At 66.4% G+C, this 26,124-nt stretch overlaps 3 protein-coding genes across 6 annotated transcripts; all 3 read left to right on the top strand.

Annotated features, from left to right (window-relative positions):
* Positions 1 to 239: 239 nt before the first annotated feature.
* LSM2 (LSM2 homolog, U6 small nuclear RNA and mRNA degradation associated) lies at positions 240 to 3,517 on the top strand. Its single transcript, XM_048818126.2, has 5 exons — positions 240 to 353; positions 1,115 to 1,182; positions 1,486 to 1,516; positions 2,053 to 2,112; positions 2,468 to 3,517. Exons 1-5 carry the CDS (start codon positions 351 to 353, stop codon positions 2,591 to 2,593), a joined length of 288 nt encoding a protein of 95 aa, XP_048674083.1. The 5' UTR covers positions 240 to 350; the 3' UTR covers positions 2,594 to 3,517.
* A 1,661-nt stretch (positions 3,518 to 5,178) lies between these two features.
* On the top strand, positions 5,179 to 9,292 carry LOC125621334 (uncharacterized). The gene is made up of 7 exons (XM_048818125.2): positions 5,179 to 5,263; positions 5,907 to 6,095; positions 6,328 to 6,480; positions 6,643 to 6,960; positions 7,104 to 7,198; positions 7,322 to 7,523; positions 8,430 to 9,292. The coding sequence occupies exons 2-7, from the start codon at positions 5,918 to 5,920 to the stop codon at positions 8,561 to 8,563; spliced, it is 1,080 nt and encodes a 359-aa protein (XP_048674082.2). The 5' UTR covers positions 5,179 to 5,263; positions 5,907 to 5,917; the 3' UTR covers positions 8,564 to 9,292.
* An 843-nt stretch (positions 9,293 to 10,135) lies between these two features.
* On the top strand, positions 10,136 to 25,955 carry VARS1 (valyl-tRNA synthetase 1). Of its 4 annotated transcripts, none has more exons than XM_048817523.2 (31): positions 10,136 to 10,239; positions 11,222 to 11,610; positions 11,964 to 12,107; positions 12,762 to 12,912; positions 13,334 to 13,500; positions 13,901 to 13,985; positions 15,039 to 15,139; positions 15,498 to 15,625; positions 16,029 to 16,193; positions 16,348 to 16,429; positions 17,292 to 17,411; positions 17,514 to 17,622; positions 17,840 to 17,928; positions 18,049 to 18,139; positions 18,517 to 18,641; positions 19,195 to 19,298; positions 20,091 to 20,249; positions 20,626 to 20,716; positions 21,053 to 21,158; positions 21,305 to 21,375; positions 21,656 to 21,781; positions 21,890 to 21,994; positions 22,282 to 22,350; positions 22,466 to 22,544; positions 23,126 to 23,253; positions 23,409 to 23,564; positions 23,761 to 23,967; positions 24,311 to 24,422; positions 24,518 to 24,693; positions 25,326 to 25,475; positions 25,735 to 25,955. In XM_048817523.2, the coding sequence occupies exons 2-31, from the start codon at positions 11,251 to 11,253 to the stop codon at positions 25,801 to 25,803; spliced, it is 3,825 nt and encodes a 1,274-aa protein (XP_048673480.2). In that variant the 5' UTR covers positions 10,136 to 10,239; positions 11,222 to 11,250; the 3' UTR covers positions 25,804 to 25,955. The 4 variants fall into 4 exon arrangements, with proteins under 4 accessions (XP_048673480.2, XP_074975679.1, XP_074975680.1 ...); XM_075119578.1 differs by having other exon boundaries at positions 13,337 to 13,500; XM_075119579.1 differs by lacking the exon at positions 25,326 to 25,475.
* Positions 25,956 to 26,124: the final 169 nt, after the last annotated feature.

Here is a 26,124-nt window from a genome sequence, read left to right on the forward strand (position 1 = left end):
GAGGCTGGTGGGGGTAGGGGGAGCTGCATGGAGAGCGGGGGGGGGCAGGAGCTGGGGGGTGAGAGTGAAATGGGCGGGGCCCCCTTTAAGAGCCAGCCTGGGTATTGGGGAGCGGCCCCTTTAAGAGCTTGAGTAACACGCGGCGGCCCCTTTAAGAAGAGGAGAAACAGGGAGCGGCCCCTTTAAGAGCGGCCCCTCCCCTGCTCCCCCTCGCTTCCGCGTTCGGCCCAAGTCCTGGGTCACGTGGCGAGGGAGCGGCCCCGCCCCCACCCGCCGGAGTGCGCCTGCGCGGCCCGGGCCGGATCGCTGCTGCCGGGCTCAGGCTGCTCCACGCGGCTCGCGCCGCCGGGATGGTGAGGGCGTGACGTCACTGCCCCCCGGGGAACCCCCGCCGCGGGGAGGGGAGCATGCGGGGGGGGGCACGGGGAGTGTGCCTGGGGGGGGAGCCGGGGGATGCGCGGGGGGGGAGCCCGGAGGCGCGCAGGGGGGGGGCTGGGGGAGCGGGGGGGGGAGCCGGGGGGGGGCTGGGGGAGCGGGGGGGAGCCGGGGGATAACGGGGGGGGATGCGCGGGGGGGGAGCCGGGGGGGGGGGCTGGGGGAGCGGGGGGGAGCCGGGGGATAACGGGGGGGGATGCGCGGGGGGGGGGGAGCCGGGGGATGCGCGGGGGGGGAGCCGGGGGATGCGCGGGGGCGGAACCGGGGGGGGGGCTGGGGGAGCGGGGGGGAGCCGGGGGATAACGGGGGGGCGCTGGGTGAACCGTGTCCTACACTTCTCCAGCTGCTGGAGGCAAGTGGGGGCCCCCGGCCGGCCTGGGGGGGGGCATTGGCTGGAGGCCCCCTCGCTGGGTGCGGCGTGGAGGGGCTCCCTTGGCTGACATGCATCAGCCCCCCCCGCCCCCGCCCCGACGGCTGGCCCCAGGGTTTGGGGGGGCACCAGCGGGGGGGCGCTGAGCAGCAGGAGGATGGGGTCAGGGAGCACGAGGTGGCCGCAGGTTGGTGGTGGTGAGGTGCCCCGGACCAAGGGGCAGTGGGGGGGCGGGGAGCAGTGATGTCTCTGTCTCTCCAAGGGGGTCTCACCTCGCCCCCCCCCCCCCGCCCCATCTCGTCTCCACAGCTTTTCTATTCGTTCTTCAAATCCCTGGTGGGGAAGGACGTGGTGGTGGAGTTGAAAAACGATCTGAGGTGAGTCTTCGTGCCAGCCCCCCCCAACCACTCGGCCCCACTGCCCCCCCAGAGCCGGGGAGTGAACCCAGGCGTCCTGGCTCCCAGACCCCCTGCTCTAACCCACCAGACCCCACTCCCCTCCCAGAGCCGGGGAGTGAACCCAGGCGTCCTGGCTCCCAGACCCCCTGCTCTAACCCACCAGGCCGCACTCGCCTCCCAGAGCTGGGGTAGAACCCAGGAGTCCGGGTTCCCCGCACCCCTCACCGCTGTAACCACTGCGCCCCGTTCCCCCGTGGTAACACCCCTCCCTCTCTGTTGCAGTATCTGTGGGACCCTCCATTCTGTGGATCAGGTGAGAAACGTCCAGGTTATTTTCAGGGCGTGTCCCCTCCTCAGTGGGCCTGGCCCAGGAGATCCCCCCCCCACACCCCTTGGGTCTGGATCGGAGCCGGCGCCCCCCGATCCTGCCCCCCCGAACCAGCCTGCCCCCTGCCCTGAGGCCAGATCAGAGCTGGTGCCCATAGAGGGGAAAGGCCTCATCCCCCCCCCCCGCCTCACCTTAAGCCAGTCTGTGCCCCACCCTGGGGCCTCATCAGAGGGGAAAGACTGCACCCCCCCCACCACCACCCCGAGCCAGCCTGTCCCCCACCCTGGGGCTGCATCGGAGCTGGTGCCCCCTACTGGGGAAAGGCCCCCTGCGGGCTCCCCTCTTCCCCCAAGCCAGCTAGTCCCTGCTCTGGGGCCAGATGGGAGCCAGCGCCCGCGAGAGGGGCAGGCCCTGTGCCCCATCCCCTGCCCCCTGCTCTCTCAGCAGAGCGATGCAGAAGGCAGCCGCTTGCCCCCCTCCGTCTGGGTGTTAACCGTCCATGTGTCTGTCCGTCCTGCCAGTACTTGAACATCAAGCTGACCGACATCAGCGTGACGGATCCGGAGAAGTACCCCCACATGGTAAGGGGCCAGCCCCCCCCCCCGGGAGGGGTGGAGGGGGCCCTGCTGGTGGAGTGCGTGGGAAGTGAGTGGGCAGCGGGAGGTTGTTTGGGGGGGGGGAATCAGAGGTGCTGATGGCATCTCTCACAGGGTGGGTCTGGGGTCCTGGTCTCCATCCCAGCAGGGGGCGGGGCCACAGACACAGGGGGCGGGGTCTGATCCTCCCAACCTGCAGGGGGGCAGATGCTGACCCCCCCCCCCCAGCCAGCAGGGGGCGGGGGACACGTGGGGGGCGGGCTCTGACACACACACACACTCCCACAGCCCCCCAGCCAGCCCGGGGCGCTCCCCCTCACCCCGGTCTCTCTCTCCCCAGCTGTCGGTGAAGAACTGCTTTATCCGGGGCTCCGTGGTGCGCTACGTGCAGCTGCCGGCAGACGAGGTGGACACGCAGCTGCTCCAGGATGCCGCACGCAAGGAGGCGCTGCAGCAGAAGCAGTGATCTCCCCCCCGCTCCCCAAAACACGCCCCCCCCCCCCCCCGTCGCAGGGGGCCCTGGGCAGAGACCCGCCCTACCCGGCTGCTTCCCTGCCAGCCTAAAATCCTCCCTGCTCGGCAACTCCTGCCACTGGACCATGGGGCAACTGGTGCTCCCGGACGCCTGGGTCCGTGGCTGCTCCCCGTCCTGGTTGGGAGCAGGAGCTGAGCCCCTATCCAGGAGCCCGGAGGCCTGGGTTCTTCCTTTTCATCCTATGCAAGCCCAGGCCTCCGGACTCCTGGGTTCATCTGAGCTTGTGCTCAGGAGGGAACAGGAAGAGCAGAGGGGAATCCGGGGCCCTGCATGGGGGCTCAGCTTCTACTCTAGAGAATTGGGTGGGGCTGTGCCCTTTCTAGGGCCCTGGATGCCTGGGTTCAATCCCCCTGCCCCCCAATATCCCCAGATCTAGGACACCTGAATTCTGTGTGCTCCCTGAGCTGCTTATCTCTCATGGGATGAATATCGGGGCAGTTCCTAGGTTTGTTGTGTCTCTCCCCCTTTGGGGAAAAGATTTTGCAGGGGGTCCCTTTTAGTTCTGGTTTGAATCTCTCCAGCCCCCCTCTTTCACCTCCATGGCCAGTTAACCCTCATTTTTATTTTTAAACTCTAATTTCTCCCTATTCTGTAAGGGGGGTGTTTAGTCCCCCCCACCATATCTTTGGGCGGGGGCAGGGACTGAGCTCCTGGGGTGCCATTAACCCCAGTCGCTCCCCAGCGGGCAGAAATCTGGAAGAGTTGTGGGGTGTTTGAATTTCCTCTCCATTTCACGGGGGGTGGGGGGCTGAAGTTTTTTTAGGGTTTGGGCTGAGGGGGCTGAAGGGCTTTTTGTATGTTTGATTCGTGGCTCGAAGACTTAGGCGGAATAAAAGTTTGGAGCCTGGTTACAAACTTTTGTTCTTGTTTGTGGCGAGGTCGACGGTCCGCTCCAGTCCAGCGTCCTCTCTTGGCCCAGACGCCCGGGTTCATCTCCGCGCACCCCCCCGCCCTGCCCATTGTAGATGTTGAGCTGCTGTCCTGGCTTCTGGATGCTTCGGTTGATTTTTGCTTCGCACCTCCCCCCCAACACACACACACCCGGGAGCAGAAGTTGGGCTCCCATGTAGGGCCCCAGATGCCTGGATCGATCCATGTTCCACATGTGGGGAAGCTGAGGCATGGAGCGATATGACTTCCTCAGACTCTCCCGAGCAATCTAGGCCACAGCAGGGCTGAGAGGCCAGGGGTCCGGGCCCTCAGCTATGACCCAGTCTTCTCTTGTCTGCTCCCTTGTTGCTGGTGGTGTGTTCAGGGCCCCCAGAGCGGATGGGGGGAGCGGGTGCCCGGTCGGTCCCTTCAGCGTGGTCCATGTTCTCTTTTGCACAGAATAGTGCCTGTCCCTTTAAATAATATTGCATCATCAAACACTTACTATGACCTCACGGCCCCTTTTGTGTTACATCATTGTCCAATGGGGTCCTGGCACTTTAAATGTTACTCAGGCTCCGCCCATTTCTCAGGGTGACCTCATCTTTCACTAACTTTCTGCCCCTGCAAACACTCTTACAGCAGGCTCCGCCCACAGATCTTATTGCATTAACAGGCTCCACCCATTTTCACATACCCTGTCCTAAGGGATATTGCTGTTTAAGAAATATTACATCATCAGGGAACTCCATGCTCCTCCCCTTTAAAAAGATGTCATCAGACAAGGATCCACCCCTTTCACTGGACTGCCTTCAGTGGGCTCCTCTAAGCTCCTCCCATTAGTGATGTCATCAGGCCCTGCCCTCTTTAAGAGTAGCCATGACCTCACTGGCCAGGCTGAGAGCTGTGGCTTGATGATGTCATAGTGGCTCTTGAAGTCCCGCCCCCTTGAAGAGTATTGTGCAGTCCCCCTTCCTGAGGTGAGGTCACTGACATGGGTCCTGCCCCTTTAACTGCTTGGGTTCCGCCTTGAGGTTCAGGATTGGCTACTTCACCCCAAAACCAGCTGCTGATTGGATGGCGTGAGATGGGTGGGGATGCAGTGCCAGCCAATGGGAAGGCTGGGTGAGTCTGCAGTCATGCTTCTACAGAGAGAGCAGTGGGGTATAGGGGGTGGGGGCTGGGAGCTGGACTCCTGGGTTCTCTCCCAGCTCTGGGAGGGCAGCGAGGTCTAGTGATGAGAGCGGGGGGGGGGGGACTGGGAGCCAGGACTTCTGGGTTCTCTCCCTGGCTCCTCCTTCCCTATCGAAATGATCACCCTTTAGCCCCACCCCAATCCCATAAACACTCCCCGAATCCCCATCCCTTCCTGCAGCCTGCGCACCCAGGGGTTAACATCCCCCCCCAGCCGCAAATGCTCTGCAAACATCTGGCAAATGCTTTGCACCAGCAGGGCTGATCCCTCCCATCCAGGCCCCCAGAGCCCCCAAGCAGCAGCCCCTCTCCACTAACTCAGAGGCACCCCCCACCCCTGCCCGCCAGTCCCATTTGCAAACTGTTAGCAGACCCCTGGGGGCCGATTGCAGCTGGTGCCACTGCTGGGGGGGGGGGAGAAGAGAGAGGAAAGGGGGGACCCCACCCCTTTCTGCCCCCCCATTCCCAGCAGCCTTTGCAGCTGGCCGCAAGCAGAGGAGACAGGAGCAGAATTTGCAGGCAAAAGGAGAAACCCAGGTACCTTCCTGCTGCAGAATGGGTGGTGGGGAGAGGGCCATGACAGGACCGTGAGGGGCCCTTGGCCTTTGGGGGACCCCACCCCAATATTTAGCATTAATGCAACAGGCCCCATAGCTGGACTGCAGGGGGCAAGGAGTCTGAGTCGGTAGGGGGCGCTCTCCCCTGGCAGTCAGGGCTGGCCCCCATGCCCCAGTGAGGTGCCAGGGAGTGTCGTGCTGCAGGGAGCGGGGCAGGGGGCTTAGTGGGGAGCACCGTGCTAGGGGGTGCTGGGGCAGGGGGAGTGGTGCGGGGGCTCAGCAGGGGGTGCTGGACTGCAGGGAGTGGGGTAGGGGGCGCGGTGCTCTGGGGAGCAGGGCTGTGTGGGGTTGCCAGGGCTGGGGTGTGGGGCGGGGCAGTGGGGTGGGGGCTTGGCAGGGGGCTGGGCAGGCAGTGGCAGATGAGGGGGCACCGTGGACTCATCCCGTCTCTCCCCAGAGGGTGCCCGGGTGGGCTCAGCAGGGGGTGCTGGGATGGCAGGCTCGGCAGGGAACGCGGTGGGCTCACCCCATCTTCGGGCTGGGCAGGGGACACGGTGGGCTCACCCCGTCTTGGGGCGGGGGTCCGGGCGGGGGTACAGGGGGCTCACCCCGTCTCTCCCCAGGGGCGCTCTCCATGCCGGCGCGCCTGGCCCTGGTGGACTGGCTGGACGAAGGCTTCTCCAGCATCATCGAGCTGGCGGCGGTGAGCGAGCCGCGCCGGGACCCCGCCCGCTACCGGCCGGGCCAGGAGGTGGAGGCCCGGTGCCCCCTCTTCAAGGGGCTGAACCGCGCCCGCATCCTGGCCCTCAGCGGTGAGTGAGCGAGCGCCCCCCACAGGCTGGGCACCATGCTGCACTGGCCTCCCCCCTCGTCCCACCCACGGCTCAGTCCGGATGCAGCCACGTCCGTCCCCACCACGTTCGTCCGTCCCTCCCTCCATCGTCCCTCCCTCCATCCCCCCTTGCACCTCTCCGTCCGTCCCTCCCTCCCTCCATCCTCTCCACACCCCCTGTCCGTCCCTCCATCCTGTCTCTCTCTCCGCAGGGGACAGGCAGGAGTTGAAGTGGATCCAGGTCCAGGCCGGGGGGTGTCCCAGGAGCAGCTGGGGGGCCAGGACACTGCGGGGGCCCCCCCACCGCCAGGTGGCGACATGGAGACGGGACAGAGTGCCCTCTGAGAGAAGGAAACACAACACAGGTGGGTGCTGCCCCCCGTGCTGGACACCTGGGTCCCCGTATCCCATCCCTGTCTCCAGCTCCCTAGGGGTGAGAGCGCTGCACTGCCATCCCGGACGCCTGGGTCCCATTCCTCTAGAGGCCAAGAAGTCTCATTCAGTGAATGTTTCTTGTCTCATTCCAGGAGGTGACGCCAATGACGTCACCACCTCGGTGCCCGACCCTGAGGGGACCCAGGTGTCCGAGGACGAGGGTCGGGTGACCCCCCAGAGCACCTCATCCTCGGAAACCTGGCGTTCCTCCTCCCCCGACTGCCCCCACGTGGACAGCTCTGGCTGCGGGGTTCCCTGCTCCCCTGGCCCTGTGGACCCAGGTGTCCGGGCAGGGCCGACCGAGCTCTGCACCAGGCCTGAGTGCGAGAGGATGCGGCAGGAACTGGAGGTGCTGAGGGACCGATACGCCAAGATGGAGGCTCAGAATGCTGTGCTGGCCCAGAGACTTGGTGAGCCCGGACGCCTGGGTTCTCTAGGACGACAGTGGGGTCTGGTGGGTCAGAGCAAGGGGACAGGGCTGGAAGCCCGGACACCTGGGTTCTCGGGGAGGAGCATGGGAGCAAGTGGTCACTCCTGTCTCCGTTCGCTGCAGGGGGTGTTGTGGAGCCGTCCGGGGAGGTGGACGGCAGCTCCGTGCGACCGGAGCCCGGGCTCTATGAGGACCCTGCGCTACCTCGGAAACATGGGGTGAGCTGAGGGGCAGGGAGTGCAGCGGGGGAGAGTGGGGAACCAGGGGTCCCTATTATAACAGTCTCCTCCCCCTACTGCCCCACCCCCACTTTCCTCTGTGCTCCCCTCCCTGCCCCCCAGATGCAGGAGCTGGTGCCGGGAGGGGGCGTGTTCCTCTACCCCACCCAGCTGGCCCTGGCCCACTCCAGCGCCCGCAGCCAGACGGCCCTGGCCCGGCTCCTGCTCGATGTCTTCTTCTCCCGCCAGGAGCAGGCACGGAGCAACCTGTCCGGGGAGAACGGGCTGCACCGCCTCAGCCCCCCCGTCGTCAGTGCCATCGTGGGTGAGTCCGGGGGGGTCAGGCAGTGGTATGGCCCTGGGGGGGCAGGGTCAGGTAATAGTATGGACTGAGAGAGGCCGTGATGGTATGGCCCTGGGGGGGCATGGTCAGGCAGTAGTACGGACTGGGAGGGACAATGATGGTATGGCCCTGGGGGGGCGTGGTCAGGCAGTAGTACGGACTGAGAGAGGCAATGATGGTATGGCCCGGGGGGGGGGGTCAGGCAGTAGTATGGACTGGGAGGGACAATGATGGTATGGCCCTGGGGGGGCGTGGTCAGGCAGTAGTACGGACTGAGAGAGGCAATGATGGTATGGCCCGGGGGGGGGGGTCAGGCAGTAGTACGGACTGAGAGAGGCAATGATGGTATGGCCCGGGGGGGGGGTCAGGCAGTAGTATGGACTGGGAGGGACAATGATGGTATGGCCCGGGGGGGCGTGGTCAGGCAGTAGTATGGACTGGGTGGGACAATGATAGTATGGCCTGGGGGGCAGGCAGCAGTGCAGACTGGGCAGGGTAATGATGATATAGCCCAGGGATCAGGGTCAGTCAATGGTATGGCCCAAGTGGGTGGGGTCAGACAGGGGTATGGCCTAGGCGGGGCAATGATGGTATGGCCCAGGGTAGGGCAGGATGATGGTATGGCCCAGAAGTGTGTGTCAGGCAATGGTATGGCCTGGGTGGGGGAGGTCATGGTGATGGTACGGCCCAGGGGGTGCAAGGTTATGGTACGGCCTGAGGGCGTTAATGGTGGTACGGCCTGGGTGGGGGCTGAGGTCATGGTGTAGCCCGGGAGGGCAAGGCAATAATTTGGCCCGGGGGGGGGTTATAATGGACTGGTTCATCATAAGGGTATTCCGGGGCAGAGGATCCTGCTGCCATTCACCCCACTTTTCTCTCCCCCCTCAGCCTATGCTGTGGGTCAGTCCCAGTTCCAGCCCAGCAGTGCCGCCGTCATCAAGAACTCACTGCGCAACAAGCTGGGCTGCCTGAGAGCCCCGTCCCGCCAGCAGGGGGCCAGCAGGGGGCGCCCCGCGGCCTGACACGCGGCATCCTCCCAGCAGGGGGCGCCCCGCGGCCTGACACGCGGCATCCTCCCAGCAGGGGGCGCCCCGCGGCCTGACACGCGGCATCCTCCCAGCAGGGGGCGCCCCGCGGCCTGACACGCGGCATCCTCCCAGCAGGGGGCGCCCCGCGGCCTGACACCCGGCATCCTCCCAGCAGGGGGCGCCCCGCGGCCTGACACGCGGCATCCTCCCAGCAGGGGGCGCCCCGCGGCCTGACACGCGGCATCCTCCCAGCAGGGGGCGCCCCGCGGCCTGACACCCGGCATCCTCCCAGCAGGGGGCGCCCCGCGGCCTGACACCCGGCATCCTCCCAGCAGGGGGCGCCCCGCGGCCTGACACCCGGCATCCTCCCAGCAGGGGGCGCCCCGCGGCCTGACACCCGGCATCCTCCCAGCAGGGGGCGCCCCGCGGCCTGACACCCGGCATCCTCCCAGCAGGGGGCGCCCCGCGGCCTGACACCCGGCATCCTCCCAGCAGGGGGCGCCTGGGAGAGCTGTGAACGGGGAGTGGTTCCCCTGGGGCTCCGGTTCCATGTGATCTTATTTTCTAATCATGAAACTCCATACACAAAGAACTGGAGGACTTGTGGCACCTGAGAGACTAACCAATTTATTTGAGCATGGAGCTTGCGTGAGCTACAGCTAAGTGAGAATACAGACTAACATTCCTGCTACTCTGAAACTCAATACAGAAGCTTTTTTGACACCTCCGAGTCCCTGGCCCTTTGTCTGTGGGAGGGACTCAGGACTCCTGGGCTCTCTCCCTGGCTCGGGGGGGGGGGGGGAGTGGGGCCTAGTGGTTAGAGCGGGGGGGAGCTGGGACTCCTGGGTTCTATTCCTCTCTCTATGAAATTTCCTTGTCCAAAAGGGACCCCCAGGGAATGATCTGAAAGCCCTGAGGTAACTGCTCACAAGTGGGGAGGGGACGGACACTGAGCATCTCCACCAAGGCGGATCCAAGCTGTGTGGGGGATAATAGAATAAGAAAATGGTGGGGTGGGGTGAGCCCTGAAACCCAGCCCCCACCCCAAGCAGCATGTGTGGGGTGGGGACAAATATCTTATCGGGTGTTTGTACTCCCCCCCTCCCCTACGATTCTAGCCAAGGATGGGGTGGGGTCATGAACCCAGGTGTCCAAGCTGGGCCGGCTCTCCTGCCCCAGCCCCCATTTCTCCTCCCCTACCCCACTGGTCACCCCCTCTCCCTTCCCTAGAGTGCCCCCTACCCCCAGTAGTCACCGTACAGAGCTGCAGTGACTCACTCCCGCCACCAGGGGATGCTCCCCAGAGCCTTCCCTCTCTATGGTCTTTTCCGGCTCTAGGGCTCGTGACTCAGCCGCTCTCTCCACCAACCCGTAGCGCTCTATGGCTCTCCAAGTGCCGGTCGTGTGGGTGAGGACCCCGGCTGGGGCTGCCTCGGGAGGGGCCTGACCAGAAATAGCCCGCCCCGCGGCCGAGCTAGGGCGGAGTGGGGCGCGGGGCGTCCCCGGGGTCTGGGGGTGACCCGGGCAGCGCGGGCCGGGAGGCGGGGAGCAGCTGGCGCGGGGGTCGCTGGGATCAGGCGGCGCCGCGGGCAGCCCGGGGCGGGTCCTGCAGCCGGGGAGCAGCCAGAGGCGGAGACACGTGGGGCCGGGAGCAGCTGCCGGGAGCGCAGGTACCGGGGGGGGGGGCTGGTGCCTCCTGGCCCCCCGCCTCCCCAACCACCCCCCACTCTCCTCCTGCCCCCCAGCCCCCCACCTCCCCTTCCTAGCCCCTCCCCTGCCCCACAGCCCCTCCGTCATCCCTGCCCCATAGAACCCCGCCCCCTGCCCCATAGACCCTCCCAGCCCCCCACCTCTCCGTCCTAATCCCCCCAACCACCGCCAGCCCCCCCCACTACCCCTCCCCTGCCCCCCAGCCCTGACACCCCTGCCCCATCGAGCCTCCCAGCCCCCCACCTCCCCGTCCTAATCCCCCCAACCACCGCCAGCCCCCCCCACTACCCCTCCCCTGCCCCCCAGCCCTGACACCCCGTGCCCCATGGAGCCTCCCAGCCCCCCATCTCCCCGTCCTAGGTCCCCTCCCCAACCACGCCCCTCCCGTACCCCACAGCCACTCTGTCATCACCCCCGCCCCACAGCACCCAGCCCTGACACCCCCCCTGCCCCATAGACCCTCCCAGCCCCCCACCTCCCTGGCCTAACACCCCCTCCCTCCCCAGCCCCTCCTGCCCCCCCCCAATGAACCTGACGGTACCGCTTCCCCCCATCCCCACCTCTCAGTTGCATCCCCCCCCCATCTGCCCCCCTCTGAGCTGCCTGGGGTCCATCCTGTGGTGGGCGGTGATGGGGCTGGGTACCTAGGGCCATTGGCTGGGGCTGGGGGGGTTGCTTGGATCGCCCCTCCCCCAATGAAAGCTCCCTCGGCCCCGCCCCAGGGAGGCGGGTCTGGGCTCTGGGATTGCATCAGCCCCGCGGGTGTCAGAGCCCAGCAACCGGGGCAGGTGGGAGCCGGCGCCCCCTAGAGGGGACAGGCCCCGGTGCCCCATGCCCCGCCCCCCTGAGCCAGCCGGTCCCGGCTCTGGGGCCCGATGGGAGCCGGCGCCCCCTGCAGGGCAAGGGCCTCTTGTCTTATCAACTCCGTCTCTCCGTCCCCAGGCCTGTCGTCGGGGTGCCCAGCCTGCGCCATGCCCACCCTGTATCTCTCCCCGCACCCGGACAATTTCCAGAACCACCGGGTGCTGATCGCAGCCCGCTATGCCCCGGCGCTGCCCGAGGTGGTGGAGCTGCCGGAGCAGGGGCTCCCCCCGCAGCCCCCTGCCCCCTGCCCCGTGCCCAAGCTGCCGGCTTTGGAGAGCCGGCTGGGGGTCTGGGTCTCGGGCCCGGCCGCGGTGGCTCATCTCCTGTCCCCGGAGCGGCTGAGGGGACAGGGGCCGGCGGGGGGCGCTCTGGTGCAGCAGTGGGTGAGCTACGCTGAAGGGGAGATTGCCCCTGCCGCATGCACAGCCGCCTTCTCCGCCCTGGGTCTGGCGGAGCAGAGCAAGCAGGTGAGACCGCCCGGACTCCTGGGTTCTCAGGGAGGGGAGTGGGGTCTAGTGGTTAGGGCAGGGGTAGGAACCAGGACTCTTGGGTTCCTAAGGAGGGGAGTGGGGTCTAGTTATTCGAGTGGAGGGGCAGGGGTAGGAGCCAGAACTCCTGGGTTCTCTCCCCACTCCTAGAAGAGGAGTCGGGGGAAGGGGAGAGGCCTAGAGCGGGGGTGGGCCCTAGGACTCCTGGGTTCCCAGGGCAGGGAGTGGGGTCTAGTGGTTAGAACAGCAGGTTCTGGAGTGGGGTAGGAGCCTGGACTCCTGGGTCCCGTGTGTGTTGCATTACCCTGGCGGGTCTCTCTCTGCCTTCCCAGGTGGTGGAGCGGGCGGTGGCCGAGCTGCGCCGGGCGCTGGCCGTGCTGGACGGGCACCTGAAACTGCGCACGTACCTGGTGGATGAGGCTGTGACGCTGGCAGACGTGACTGTGGCCTGTGCCCTGCTGCTGCCTTACAAATATGTGGGTGCCCCAGCTCCCCTCTGGCCCCGCCCCCCACGACCCACTCTCCCACCTGCTGGGTGGGGGGTGGGTGCGTCAGGGGAAGGGTGGGAAATGGGGTGGGGGAGACTGAGAAGGCAAGATACCCCCACCCTCTCCCCCACACACTGGGGAGCAGGGATTGGGTGGGGCGGCCATTAGGACATCTTGGGGGTGGGGGGGGACTGGAAGGTCAGTTTTGGTTGGGAACCCGTATTGTTTCCACCCCGCCACCCCCGGACCTTTATGGCCAATAATAGTGTTTCCCTTCTTCAATTTCAATAATGGTGTCTTTTTCCCCCCTCAATTCCAGTGATGGTATTGCCTGATATTCCCTTTCCCCCTCAAATTCTGGTAATGGTATCTCTCTCTCTCCCCCCATTCCAGTAATGGTATTGCCTGATGTGGTCTGCCTCCTCCAATTCCAATATTTCCTGATATTGTCACCCTCCCCACTCCAATAATGGTATCTTCCCCCTCCCCCATTCTGATAAGGATTTCTTCTTATTCCTCCACCCTGGAGTAATATTGGTATCTCCTAATTTCCCTCCCCACCCCTGTTTCAATAGTGGTATCTCCCTTGCCCCCCCATACTGATAATGAACCCCCCCCCAATCTTTCATGGTCTTTTCCCAGGTGCTGGACCCCCCCAGCCGGGCTCCTTACCCCAACGTCCTGCGCTGGTTCCTGACTTGCGTCAACCAGCCCCAGTTTCAGGCCGTGCTGGGGCCGGTGAAGCTGTGTGAGCAGGCGCGTGGGGGTGACACCCCCAGACCAAAGACCCAGGGTAAGTGACCCCCCCAACACCTGCCCAGAGCACCCCCTTCCAAGCCTCCTCCTCCTGGAATGCCCCTGCTGTGTTGGCTTCACGGTAGCCTGCGGAACTCCCTGCTACTGTATATTACAGAGGGGATACTGGGCTGGATTGACCCAGGGCTCAGATTCATGGTGGCGGGGGTGGGATGCAGGCCTGGATGGGCCTATGGGTCTGATTGGGGGGCAGGACTGGGGTGGGGGTACCAGCCTGGAAGAACCCATTAATCTGATCTGGGGGCTGGGCCCACTGGTGTGATCTGGGTGGCCAGGGATAGGGGAGAATGGGGGGGATACCTGGCTGGCTTGACCCACGGGTCAGATTCATGGTGGCAGGCATAGAATACTGTGCTGTATGGGCTCATGGGTCCAATCCGGCCTGATTTCCCCCCCAGCAGAGCATGTGGGGCCTGCAGAGAAGGGACCAGCAGTGGGGTCAGCCCCTGGCCCTGGGGAGGCCCCTGTCAAGAGCGCCTCTCAGCTGAAGAAAGAGGCGAAGAAGAAAGAGAAGCTGGAGAAATTCCAGCAGAAGAAGGAGAAAAGCCAACAGCAGCAGGGGGAGGTGAGAGAAACGCGGCCAGCTCTGGGGAACGCTGCCTGGGGATGGCCCGCCCGGTACTGAGATGCAGCCAGCTCTGGGGCGGGGCGGCTGGGGAGCAGCCGCGTGGAACACCGCACGAGAGTTTGGGAGGGGGCAGGGGACTGTGTAGCCGTTTTGAAATCACAGGCTAGGTTTTAGCGAGGACACAGTCGAGTCAGCCGAGCTGGGGCCTGGCCAGGACGCCGGGGTTCCCACCCCAACTCTTTGGGGGAGAAGTCGAAGGGTGATGAGCATGCTGGCACCCCATGCTGCCCCCCACCTCGTTCCCTGCAGCACAGCGCCCCTGGTGGCGAAGGGCAGTGTGACGCATCCTTTCTCTTTTCTTTTCTCCTTTTCCCACAATCCTTCCCGCGGGAACCAGAAAAAGGTAAAAGCTGAGAAGAAGGAGAAGAAAGACCCCGGGGTTCTGACCTACGACGCCCCCACACACCCGGGGGAGAAAAAAGGTACTGGGGGGCGGGGGGAAGGCATTCTGGCTGTGAGTCAGGGGGGAGAAGGGGGCTGCTCAGCACCAGGGCCCCCCACCCGAACCCGGGCCCCCCACGGCAAAGGGGAGGTTGGTGCCGGTCTCAGCCAGTGGGGTTGGGGGATGCTGCCAGCAGTGGGTTGATGGATGGATGGTTGGGTTGTTGGGGGGATGGATTGTGAGGGGTTGGTTGGTTCGGGGGGGGGGGTGGGTTGGTTCGGGGGGGGGTGGATCAGGGGGTTGGTTGGTTTGGGGATGGGTTGTTGGATGGATGATTGGGTTGTTGGGAGGGATGGGTTTGGGGTTGGTTGGTTATTGGGGGGTTGGTTGGTTTGGGCCTGGTGGGTTGTTGGAAGGATTGTTGGGGATGGATTGTGAGGGGTTGGTTGGTTTGGGGGTGGCAGGGTTGTTGGGGGGGTGGGTTGTTATTGGATGTATGATTGGGTTGTTGGGGGGATGGGTTTGGGGTTGGTTGGTTATTGGGGGGGATGGTTGCGTTGTTGGGGGTTTGGTTGGTTGGGGGGTGGGTGGGTTATTGGATGGATGGTTGTTGGGGGGATGGGTTGGTTCGGGGGGTGGATGGATGGATCGGGGGGTTAGTTGGTTTAGGGAGGTGGGTTGTTGTTGGATGTATGATTGGGTTATTGGGCGGGATGGGTTTGGGGTTGGTTGGTTATTGGGGGGGATGGTTGGGTTGTTGGGGGTTTGGTTGGTTGGGGGGTGGGTGGGTTATTGGATGGATGGTTGTTGGGGGGATGGGTTGGGGGGCTGGTTAGTTCGGGAGTGGACAAACGACCGACTGACAGATCTGCTTTAGAAATCTAGGGAAGACTCCTGCCGAACTTTTCGGGCCCTGGAGCCGGCTTGGCTGACGATGAAGGCGGGCCGATGCCTGGCTGGTTAACGGGGACAGACGTGTGCCGTTCGTCCCCAATCGCTGCTCTGCCATGGGTCCCTCCCTCCCAGTGCGGGGTGGGGGGGGTCAGGACACTGGGGGGGTCCCTGCTCAGGGCGCTCTCTCCTTCCCCTGCAGACGTGACCGGCCCCATGCCCGACGCCTACAGCCCGCAGTATGTGGAGGCGGCCTGGTACCCGTGGTGGGAAAGCCAGGGCTTCTTCAAACCCGAGTACGGGGTGAGTGGGCCTGGAATCATGTGGCCCCCAGATAACAGGAATCGGGTGGAAGCAGTAGGGGGAATAAGACACATGGTGGGATGGTTCTGGGTGGGCCAGCAGGGGGAACGCTTTCACGCATACCAAGGGCAGGGCTGGTCCCCTCCAGCAGGGGGCGCTGACGCACCCACACCCATGTGTGGGGTTATTTCGGGTGCCGCCGAACTGGGACCAGCCTTGGCCTCCCGAGACTCAGCCCCGGGGGCTCCAGCCACTAGCCTCATGTGCTCATGGAGACTCGCCCTTCAGGGGCGGTGTGGGGGTCCTGACACACGGTCTGGGCTCTCCTGACTCGCCCCCTGCTTCCCCCACCCGCCAGCGGCAGTGCGTCTCGGAGCGGAACCCCAAAGGGCTCTTCATGATGTGCATCCCGCCCCCCAACGTCACCGGCTCGCTGCACCTGGGCCACGCGCTCACCAACGCCATCCAGGACGCCCTGACCCGCTGGTGAGACGCCCCCCAGCTCTGCCCGTGCCCCTCACGCCCACCCCCAGCCCCCAACCCCCCCCACATCTCTGCCGGTGCCCTCACTCCCGTCCCGCAGCCCCCAAACCCCCCCCGTCTCTGCCGGTGCCCCTCACTCCCGTCCCGCAGCCCCCAGGCCCCCCCCAATCTCTGCCAGTGCCCCTCACTCCCGTCCCGCAGCCCCCAGGCCCCCCCCCCGTCTCTGCCGGTGCCCCTCACTCCCGACCTGCAGCCCCCAACCCCCCCCCAATCTCTGCCGGTGCCCCTCACTCCCGTCCCGCAGCCCCCAAACCCGCCCCCCCGTCTCTGCCGGTGCCCCTCACTCCCGACCTGCAGCCCCCCCCATCCCTGCCGGTGCCCCTCACCCCGGCTGTGGGTCCCGCAGGCACCGGATGCGCGGCGAGACGACGCTGTGGAACCCGGGCTGTGACCACGCCGGCATCGCCACGCAGGTGGTGGTGGAGAAGAAGCTGTGGCGGGATCGGGGGCAGACGCGGCACGACCTGGGCCGGGAGGCGTTCGTCCGCGAGGTCTGGAAATGGAAGAACGAGTGAGTGCCGGGATCGGGGCGTCGTCCCCACCCCCCCGAGCCAACAGCACAGCCCCCTGTCGCTGCCTGGGGGCCAGCCCGGGCTGCCAGGGGAGAGCCCCCCGCAGCACAGCCCCCCCTAGCGCCGCCCTGACTCTCCTCCGTCTCCCCACAGGAAGGGCGACAGGATCTACCATCAGCTCAAGAAGCTCGGATCGTCCATGGACTGGGATAGAGCCTGCTTCACGATGGACCCGGTACGTCAGCCTGGGGCCAGGGGCCTTCGACACCAGGGGGCGCCGGCTCCCCTCCGGCCCCAGGCACTGCCTGGCTCAGGGGGGCTGGGAATGGGGCGCTGGGCCTGGCCCCTCTAGGGGGAACCGGCTCCCCTCTGGCCCCAGGGACTGGCTGGCTCAGGGGGGCCGGGAATGGGGTGCCGGGCCTGGCCCCTCTCGGGGGAACCGGCTCCCCTCCAGCCCCAGGGACTGGCTGGCTCAGGGGGGCTGGGAATGGGGAACGGGGCCTGTCCCCTCTAGGGGGAAACTGGCTCCCTGCCGGGCCCAGGGACTGGTTGGCTCAGGGGGGCGGGGAATGGGGTGCCGGGCCTGGCCCCTCTAGGGTTCGCCGGCTCCCCTCCGGCCCCAGGGCAGGGACTGGTTGGCTCAGGGGGGCAGGGAATGGGACACGGAGCCCTTCCCTTCTGGGGGGTGCTGGCTCCCATCTGGCCCCAGGCCGGGGACTGACTAGGTCAGGGGGGGTGGGGAGTGGGACCCAGGAGATGTGTCCTATAGGGGGCGCTGGCTCCCCTCTGGCCCCAGAGTGAGTTCATGCAGCTCCTATCACTTCCCCCCAGCCTTTCCCCAGTTCTGCCCTATGCAGTGGCGTGCCCCCCACCCCCAGTGCGGGGAACATCCCATGATCCCCGTCCCCGGGGGGGAGGGGGGTCAGAGGTCACACTGGGTCAGCGTGGGTCGGAGCCAGCCCTGTGGGAACTTGCTCTGCGCATAGGAGAATCTCCCTCCGCGGGTAGCAGTGCGGGGCACAGGACACAGGGATGTGTGGTCCAATGTCTCTCCGGCCGGGGGCAGGGATCTCACCTCTCCTCTTGCTCCTCCGCAGAAATTGTCCTGTGCTGTCCAGGAAGCCTTCGTCCGGCTGCACGAGGAGGGGGTGATCTACCGCAGCAAACGCCTGGTCAACTGGTCCTGCACCCTGCACTCTGCCATCTCCGACATCGAGGTGGGGTGCGGGGGAGCTGGGCCTGGGGCTCTGAGCTGGGGCGGGGTTCAACTAGAGGGGCTTGCGGGAAGGTCGGTGACGTCTCGGCTTTGCCCCCCACAGGTGGATAAGAAGGAGCTGCCCGGTCGGACCCTCCTGCCCGTCCCTGGGTACAAGGACAAGGTGGAATTTGGGGTGCTGGTGTCATTCGCCTACAAGCTCGAGGACTCAGGTAGGGCCAGGGAAGGGGACGGGGGCAGGGAACAGGGGACGGGGCCTTTCCCCTCTGTGGGGCGCCCTCCGATCAGGCCCCAGGGCGGGGACTGGCTGGCTCAGGGGGGCAGGGAATGGGGCATGGGGCCTGTCCCCTGTAGGGACACCGGCTCTGATCCGGGGGAGGGGGGGGCTGGCTCGGGGGGGGCTCTCACCGTGTGACTCTCTCCCCACAGACGAGGAGGTTGTCGTGGCGACGACCCGGGTGGAGACCATGCTGGGGGACACGGCGGTGGCCGTGCATCGGCAGGACCCCCGTTACCAGGTACCTGCCCTGGGTGGGCAACGTGTGAGCTTGGGGAGGGAGGGGGTTGCTGGGTGACCCCTGGGGCACTCTGGTTTTGGGGTCCCCCTTGTGACCCCCCTCTTCTCCTCCCTGTTCCAGCATCTCCACGGGAAGCGCGTCCTGCACCCCTTCACCGGGCGGCGCATGCCCATCGTCTGCGACGACTTTGTGGACATGGGCTTCGGGACAGGTACGTAGGGGCGGGGCCTGGAGGAGAGGTGGGAATGTGGGAGGGGCTAGGGGCGGGGCCTAATGGGGGGGCCTGACAGAGAGGAGCCAGTGGGCCCAGGGCCTAGTGAATGGGGGCGGGGCCTAGGGAGGTGTGATGTGAAACACAGAAGGGGCCCCGCCAAGGGAAGTGAAGGGGGGGCGGGGCCTAGATTCTGACAGGGGCTGTGGGGTGTGGAGTGAATATGGGGCTGGGGGCAGGTCCCAGGGTTGTGGGAAGGGCCTCAGGGAGGTCAGTGCCTGGGGAGTGGAGTGAGGCTGGGGGTGAAAAGAGAGGGGCCCCTGGGCAGCAGCTAATCGCCAAGCGTGTCTGACGCCTGCCCCCCCTTTTCCCCCCAGGCGCGGTGAAGATCACCCCGGCCCACGACCACAACGACTACGAGGTGGGGCAGCGACATGGCCTGGACTGCATCACCATCATCGACGACAGCGGCTCCCTCATCAATGTGCCCCCCCCCTTCCTGGTATGGGGGGGACCAGCGGGCTTGTGGGGGTGTGGATACTGAGTGGGATGGGCCCAGGGGTCAGACTGGTGGTGTCAGCAGCGGGTCATCAAACTTGGGCCGGTGGGGCCGGGATTCCTAGGTCTGATCTAGGGCAGGAAATACCAGACTGGACGGGCCCCAGGGGTCTGATCCGTGGTGGCAGAGGTGGGATACCCGGCTGGACGGGCCCCAGGGGTCTGATCCGTGGTGGCAGAGGTGGGATACCTGGCTGGACGGGCCCCAGGGGTCTGATCCGTGGTGGCAGGGGTGGGATACCCGGCTGGACGGGCCCCAGGGGTCTGATCCGTGGTGGCAGGGGTGGGATACCCGGCTGGACGGGCCCCAGGGGTCTGATCCGTGGTGGCAGGGGTGGGGTACCCGGCTGGACGGGCCCCAGGGGTCTGATCCGTGGTGGCAGGGCTGGGGTACCCGGCTGGACGGGCCCCAGGGGTCTGATCCGTGGTGGCAGAGGTGGGGTACCCGGCTGGACGGGCCCCAGGGGTCTGACCCTCCTTGCTCCCCCCTAATGCAGGGTATGAAGCGGTTCGAGGCCCGGGGGGCTGTGCTGGAGGCCCTGAAGCAGAAGGGGCTGTTCAAGGAAGTCAAGGACAACCCCATGGTGGTGCCGGTGTGCAGGTGAGGGGGGACTCTCGGATGGGGTGGAGGGATATCCCCATAGGAGGGCGGGAGTTAGAGTGGCACTTGCTGAGGGAGGTGGAGGGGTATCTGCGAAGGGGGGGTGATTTGCCAGTGGGAGGGAAAGATGTGTGAAGTAGTGGGGGACTATTTTGAGGGGTGGAGGGATACGCGTGGGGTGGGCTGATGGCATAGGGGGACGTGTTTGACTGCAGAGGGGGATGGGGTGTGGCGGGATACACGGAGGCGGGATGCAAGGGGAGGGTCTCTTGGGGCGGAGGGATATCTGCATCAGGAAGGATGTGGGGGGCTGAGTATCTGAGGGCTGCTCTCGGTGGCGGAGGGATATGTTTGCAGAAGGGGGGTACACCGAGGAGGGATATCTGGGAGGGGGAACTCTTTGTGAGGGGGTGGAGGGATATCGGCCCGTGGGCGGGCAGGGACTCTGAGGGGGTGGAGGGATATCAGTATGTGGGCAGGAAGGGGGGATTCTGGGAGGCGTGGAGGAATATTGGCATGGGGGGGGTGGAGGGATATCGGCCCGTGGGTCGGCAGGGGAACTCTTTGTGAGGGGGCGGAGGGATATCGGTGAGGGAGACTCGGGGGGGGGGGTGCGGAGGGATATCGGGGCGGGGGTCACTTTTACAGGTGAAGGGTATCGGTGCGCCGTTAGGCCCCCGAGGGCGGGGGGCTCCTGCGGGATGGGGGGGGGCACCGGAAGGCTGCCCCGCGAGGGGAGCGATGGGGCTGGCGGAAGGACACGGGGACTATTTGTCGCCCCCCCCCCCCCAGCCGCTCGAAGGACGTGGTGGAGCCGCTGCTGAAGCCGCAGTGGTACGTGCGCTGCGAGGGGCTGGCCCGGGGGGCGGCCGACGCCGTGCGCCGCGGGGACCTGCGCATCCTGCCCCCCTTCCACTGCAAGACCTGGTTCCAGTGGATGGACAACATCAGGTGAGGCCCTGGGGGCGCTCCCTCCGCTGCAGCGGCGATAGCCGGGCCTTTATCCACCTCGAGAGCCGGGTCGAGTGGGTGGACGTCAGATGAACGCCCAGGACGAGGACACACCCCCCCCCCCCCCGGCTTTTAGCCTGCTGAGCTCTAGGGAGCGCTCCCTCCTCTGCAGCCGCAGTAGTAGGGCTTTTATCCACCTATTTAGTACACCTCTCCATATTGGTGCAGCTGGAACCTGCCCCCCCCCCCCCCCCCCCCGGCAGGCCCTGCCTCCCTGGCTGTGGTACGACAGCGGTAGTAGATCTGTTATCCGCCCTGCCCTGCCACGAAGAGGCAGTAATATCCCAGGTGACGTCTGAGGCGCTTTCTCCCCCAGGGACTGGTGCATCTCCCGGCAGCTGTGGTGGGGCCACCGCATCCCGGCCTACTTCGTCACTGTCGACGACCCCTCGGTGCCCCCCGGAGAGGTGAGGGGGGCAGAAACCCCAGGAAATAGCTGTGGGGGGCGGGGGGCGCGAATCTGTGTCAGTGCCCACCCCAAAGCCATGGATGTGGGGTAGTATTGCGGGGCAGCAGGAAGAAACAAACTGACACAAGGGAATTCGACTTTCATTCACGTTACCCTGTGGAACTCACTGCAACAGGATTTTGTAACAGGGGAAACTGGGCTGGATAGAGCCCTGGGTCTGAGCCGGGAGGGGCAGGACGCCAGGGTAGATGGACCAGGGGTCTGAGCCGGGGAGGAGGGCGGGCGCCGGGGTCGACGGGCCTGTGTGTCTGACGTTTGGTAACCCCCCACCCAGGACACGGACGGCAGATACTGGGTGAGCGGGCGGAGCGAAGAGGAGGCCAAGGACAAAGCGGCCAAGGCCTTTGGGGTGACCCCGGACAAGATCTCACTGCGGCAAGGTATGGCCAGAGGGGTCCTGGGGCTGCGGGTCGGGAGTGAGGGGCACCTGCTTTTAGAACAGCGCCCCCTGCTGGTTGCCGCGCGTGCACCGTCGGCTCCTGTACTGACGTCTGTCCGTCTATCTCTCCCTGTCACTCGTTCCCAGATGACGACGTCCTGGACACTTGGTTCTCCTCCGGCCTCTTCCCGTTCTCCATCTTCGGCTGGCCCAACTCTGTGAGTCTGAGACGCGGGGACAGGACCCAGGCGTCCGGGATTGCAGCGCAGGGCTCTCACCCCTCGGAGGGGCTGGGGGGTGGGAAATGGGACCCAGGAGTCCGGAACAGCAGCACAGCGCACTCACCCCTGGTGGGACCGGAGACCGGGCTGGGGAATGGGACCCAGGCGTCCAGGACAGCAGTGCATGGTGCTCACCCCTGGGGGGGCCAGGGACCGGGCTGGGGAATGGGACCCAGGCGTCCGGCTCTGTCCCGTCACCATTTGTCTGTCCTGTCAGAGCGAAGACCTGCAGGTTTTCTACCCGGGGACCCTGCTGGAGACGGGCCATGACATCCTCTTCTTCTGGGTGGCGCGTATGGTCATGCTGGGGCTCAAGCTGACGGGCAAGCTGCCCTTCCGTGAGGTGAGAGTGGGGCATGGCGCCTCCCCCCCGCCCCCCGCCAGCACTGTGCCCCCCCAGTCCCGCCCTGGCGCCTCGGGGCAACCCTGACCCCGCCCGGCTGTGTTTCAGGTTTACCTTCACGCTGTCGTCCGCGACGCCCACGGAAGGAAAATGAGCAAGTCATTAGGCAATGTCATCGACCCACTGGATGTGATCAGCGGGATCACGCTGGAGGTAACCACTGACGGGGGACATCTGGCCCCCAACCCATCCGCCCAGATGTTACTGAGCCCCTGCCCCTGCCATGTAGCCCGACAGCCGACTGGATCGGCGGGGACTCCCCGCCTGTGCCTAAGGCGGGGTTAGCCGGGAGGCGTCCATCAGTAGGTTTCAGAGTTAACGACCTGTGGCAATTCCTGGGGTGGTACGTGGCTCTCTGGGCGACGGGCTCAGGCTCTTGGCAGCTGGGCCCATCTCCCCGGTCGGCGCCGTCCCGAGCCGTGTCCATTCTCCCCCTGCAGGGTTTGCACGCGCAGCTCCTGGAGAGCAACCTGGAGCCAGCCGAGGTGGAGCGAGCCAGGCAGGGCCAGGTGAGGAGCTTGGGGGGGAAGTGGCGACCCGTGGGGCCGAAGGTGGGGGGCAGGGAGGGGGGATAACGGGGTTGGCTGGGAGTTGATCCCTCTCTTCCCTCCCTGCCTCCCCCAGAAAAGTGATTACCCCGCTGGGATCCCGGAGTGCGGCACGGATGCCCTGCGCTTCGCCCTCTGCGCGTACACCTCCCAGGGTGAGTTCCCGGCTTCCCCCGCAAGCCCTGCCACGGGGCCGGGGAGGGACCCCTTGGCTGGGCCGACCCCACTGCTCCCAGCCCCCGCAGCTCCCCGGCCCCTCAGCTGGTCTGGGCTGGGTTTGCCCCCAGCCAGCCCCTTCTGCGCCGCTCCAGGACCCTTTGGCACCCCTAGGGGAGCTGTGCAACGTACACGGGGAAACTGAGGCACGCCCAGTTCCCATAAAAACATGACAGAAAATTCCGTCTTGGTCTCTGGCTCCGTCTCCCTGTCTGTGGGCACCGGTATCTCCACAGCACCACCCTGCCACCTGCCCCCTTTGTTCTCTGGCTCGGGGCCGGGCTCTGCCCCATGCTGACGGCTGGGGGCTGGCCAGCGAGGTTCCCATTGCCGTAGGTCGGTTTCAGCTCACCCTTTTAGGACCCTATTTGCACCACCCCAGAGATGTACGCTCTGCCTTCTTAACTCTTCCCATGCTGAGCCCTAGGGAAACTGAGGCACAGATCAGCCTCATGAAAACACGACCCAAATTCCCACATTGTCCCCGTCTCCCCCCCACCCCGTTTGCCTCGCCCGCCAGGCCGCGACATCAACCTGGACGTGAACCGCATCCTGGGCTACCGGCACTTCTGTAACAAGCTCTGGAACGCCACCAAATTCGCCGTCCGCGCCCTGGGGCCCGGGTTCCAGCCCCCGCCGGGACCTGAGGTGAGAGGGGCCCGGTGCCCCCTGCTGAGCCCCCCCGCCCCGCTCCCTGCTGCCCTGGGGCAATGGGGCCAGCCCTGACTGCTGGGGAGAGCCCCCCGCTGCCCCCCCTGGCGCCGTCCTCCCTGCTCACGGGTGTCTCTCCTCCCCGGCTCTAGCCCGGCGGCGCCGAGAGCCTGATCGACCGCTGGATCCTGAGCCGGCTCAGCCTGGCCGTGGAGCTGAGCGACGTCGGGTTCCGGGCCTACGACTTCCCGGCCGTCACCACGGCCGTCTACAACTTCTGGCTCTATGAGCTCTGCGACGTCTACCTGGTAAGGGGGGGCCTTCGGGGGGGCTGGTCCCCGGGCACAGGGCTGGCGGGGGAGTGGGGCGGGGGAGATGGGACACGGGGCTTCCCCCCCCAGGGATGCCGGTTCCCCGCCCCAGGACAGGGAACAGGGTGGCTCTGGGAGATGGGGCCTGTCCCCGCCCGGGGGGCACCGGCGCTGACCTGCCCCCTCACCCCAGGAGTGCCTGAAGCCCGTGTTCGCCGAGGGGGGGGCGTCTGCGGTGACGGCCGCCCGCAGCACCCTCTACACCTGCCTGGACGCCGGCCTGCGGCTCCTCGCCCCCTTCATGCCCTTCGTCAGCGAGGAGCTTTTCCAGCGCCTGCCCCGCCGCAGCCCCCACGCCCCCCCCAGCATCTGCGTCACCCCCTACCCCAGCACCGAGCAGGTAACCGGCGGGGTGGGAGTGAGGGGCACCCGCAGGGCTGGGGGGGGGGGGAGGAGCCCAGGGGCTGCGGGTCGGGAGTGAGGGGCACCTGCAGGGCTCGGGGGGGGGAGGAGCCCAGGGGCTGTGGGTCGGGAGTGAGGGGCACCCGCAGGGCTGGGGGCGGACCCAGGGGCTGCGGGTCGGGAGTGAGGGGCACTCTCAGGGCTGTGGGGGGGGGAGGAGCCCAGGGGTTGCAGGTCGGGAGTGAGGGGCATCGGCAGAGCATTGGGGGGGGGGGGGACGGGACCCAGGGGCTGCAGGTCGGGAGTGAGGGGCACCCTTAACCCTTTCCTCTCCGCTGCAGTTCTGCTGGCGGGACTGGGGGCTGGAGGGCACGGTGGAGTTCTCGCTGGGCATCGTCCGCGCCGTGCGCTCCCTGCGGGCCGACTACAACCTCACCCGGACCAGAGCCGACTGTGGGTATCCGCCGGGGGGGGGAGATTCCCCCTCCCAAACCCATGACCCCCCCCCCCAGCACCTCCTGACCTCTCTCCCGTCCCCCCCCCTCCAGGTTTCCTGCAGTGCCCAGACTCGGGCGCGGCCGATGCCGCCAGCCGCTGCTCCCCCTACATCCGCAGCCTCTCCTCCTCCGGCCGGGTGCGGGTGCTGGGCCCGGGCGAGGCGCCCCCTGCTGGCTGCGCCGTGGCCGTCGCCTCCGACAAGTGCACCGTCCACCTGCTGCTCAAGGTGAGGGGCTGGGGCGTGGGACCCAGGCATCCGGGCTGGCAGCACAGGGATCTCGCCCCTAAGGGGCTGGAGACTGGGATGGGGATTGGACCCAGGTGTCCTGGGAGGCCCTGCAGGGGGCTCTCCCTTAGACAACCAGAGCAGTGAATGGGACCCTGGTGTCCGGGTGGCCCTGCGGGGGACTCTCCCCTAGACGGCTGGAGCCAGTGAGTGAGACCCAGGCATCCAGGTGGTCTTGTAGGGGGCTCTCCCCTAGACGACCAGAGCAGTGAATGGGACCCTGGTGTCCGGGTGGCCCTGTGCGGGACTCCCCAGAGGACCGGAGCCAGCGAGCGGGACCCTGGCATCCAGGTGGTCCTGTGGGGGACTCTCCCCTAGACGACCAGAGCAGTGAGCAGGACCCAGGCGTCCGGGTGGCCCTGCAGGGGGCTCTCCCCTAGACGACCAGAGCAGTGAGCGGGACCCAGGCGTCTGGGTGGACCTGCGGGGGGCTCTCCCCTAGATGACCAGAGCAGTGAGCGGGACCCAGGCGTCCGGGTGGACCTGCGGGGGGCTCTCCCCAGAGGGCCGGAGTCAGCGAGTGGGACCCCGGCATCCGGGCGGCTGACGGGCACGGCACCGTGCCCCCCCAGGGTCTGATCGACGCAGAGAAGGAGATCTCCAAGCTGGCCGGGAAGCAGGGCGAGCTGCAGAAGCAGATCGAGCGGCTGCGGGAGAGGATGGAAACCCCCGATTACGGCACCAAGGTGCCCCCCAAGGTTCAGGAGGCCGACGCTGCCAAGGTATCCGGCTGCCCCCCTGCTGGGGACTCCCACCCCCATGCTTCAGGGCCAGGCCCCCCTGCTGGGGTCAGGAAGGGACGTTCCATCTCGGGGCGCTAGGAGGCGTTGTGCGCGGGGAGGGGACAAGGCTGGGAAGGGGGACACAGGGGTGCTGTGATGTGGGGGGCCAGGCAGGGGTTGATGGGGGGGCGCTGTGCTGCGGGGGTGGCCCGGCCCCGCCCCGCCCCACCCCTCACGCCCGCCCGCGTGTCCCCCGCAGCTGCAGCAGAGCCGGACCGAGCTGCAGAAGGTGATGGAGGCGGTGGAGACTTTCCAGAGGATGATCTGAGACGGATGGACCCCGCGGCTCCTCCCCACCTGCTGGGGGGCTGCCCCACGGCTGGCTCAACCTTCCCCCCCCCCCCTCCGATTTTTTCCATCCCACCACCCGCCGAATCTATTATTTTTGGAGATATTAAACTATTTTGCTGATTTAGAAAAGCTCGGGTCTTGTTTGGGGTGTTTGGGGGGCGGGGGCTGCGCCTTGCGGGGTGCCGGGGCGGGACGCTGGGCACCCAGGGATGTGGGGCGGGCTGGCAGCCGGAGCTGAGTGCGGGCCTTTCCCCAGGGGGGCGCTCCCTCCGCCACTAACAGTAGGTGGGCCTTTATC

Source organism: Caretta caretta, chromosome 14, assembly GCF_965140235.1.
Source record: "Caretta caretta isolate rCarCar2 chromosome 14, rCarCar1.hap1, whole genome shotgun sequence".
NCBI lineage: Eukaryota > Metazoa > Chordata > Testudines > Cheloniidae > Caretta > Caretta caretta.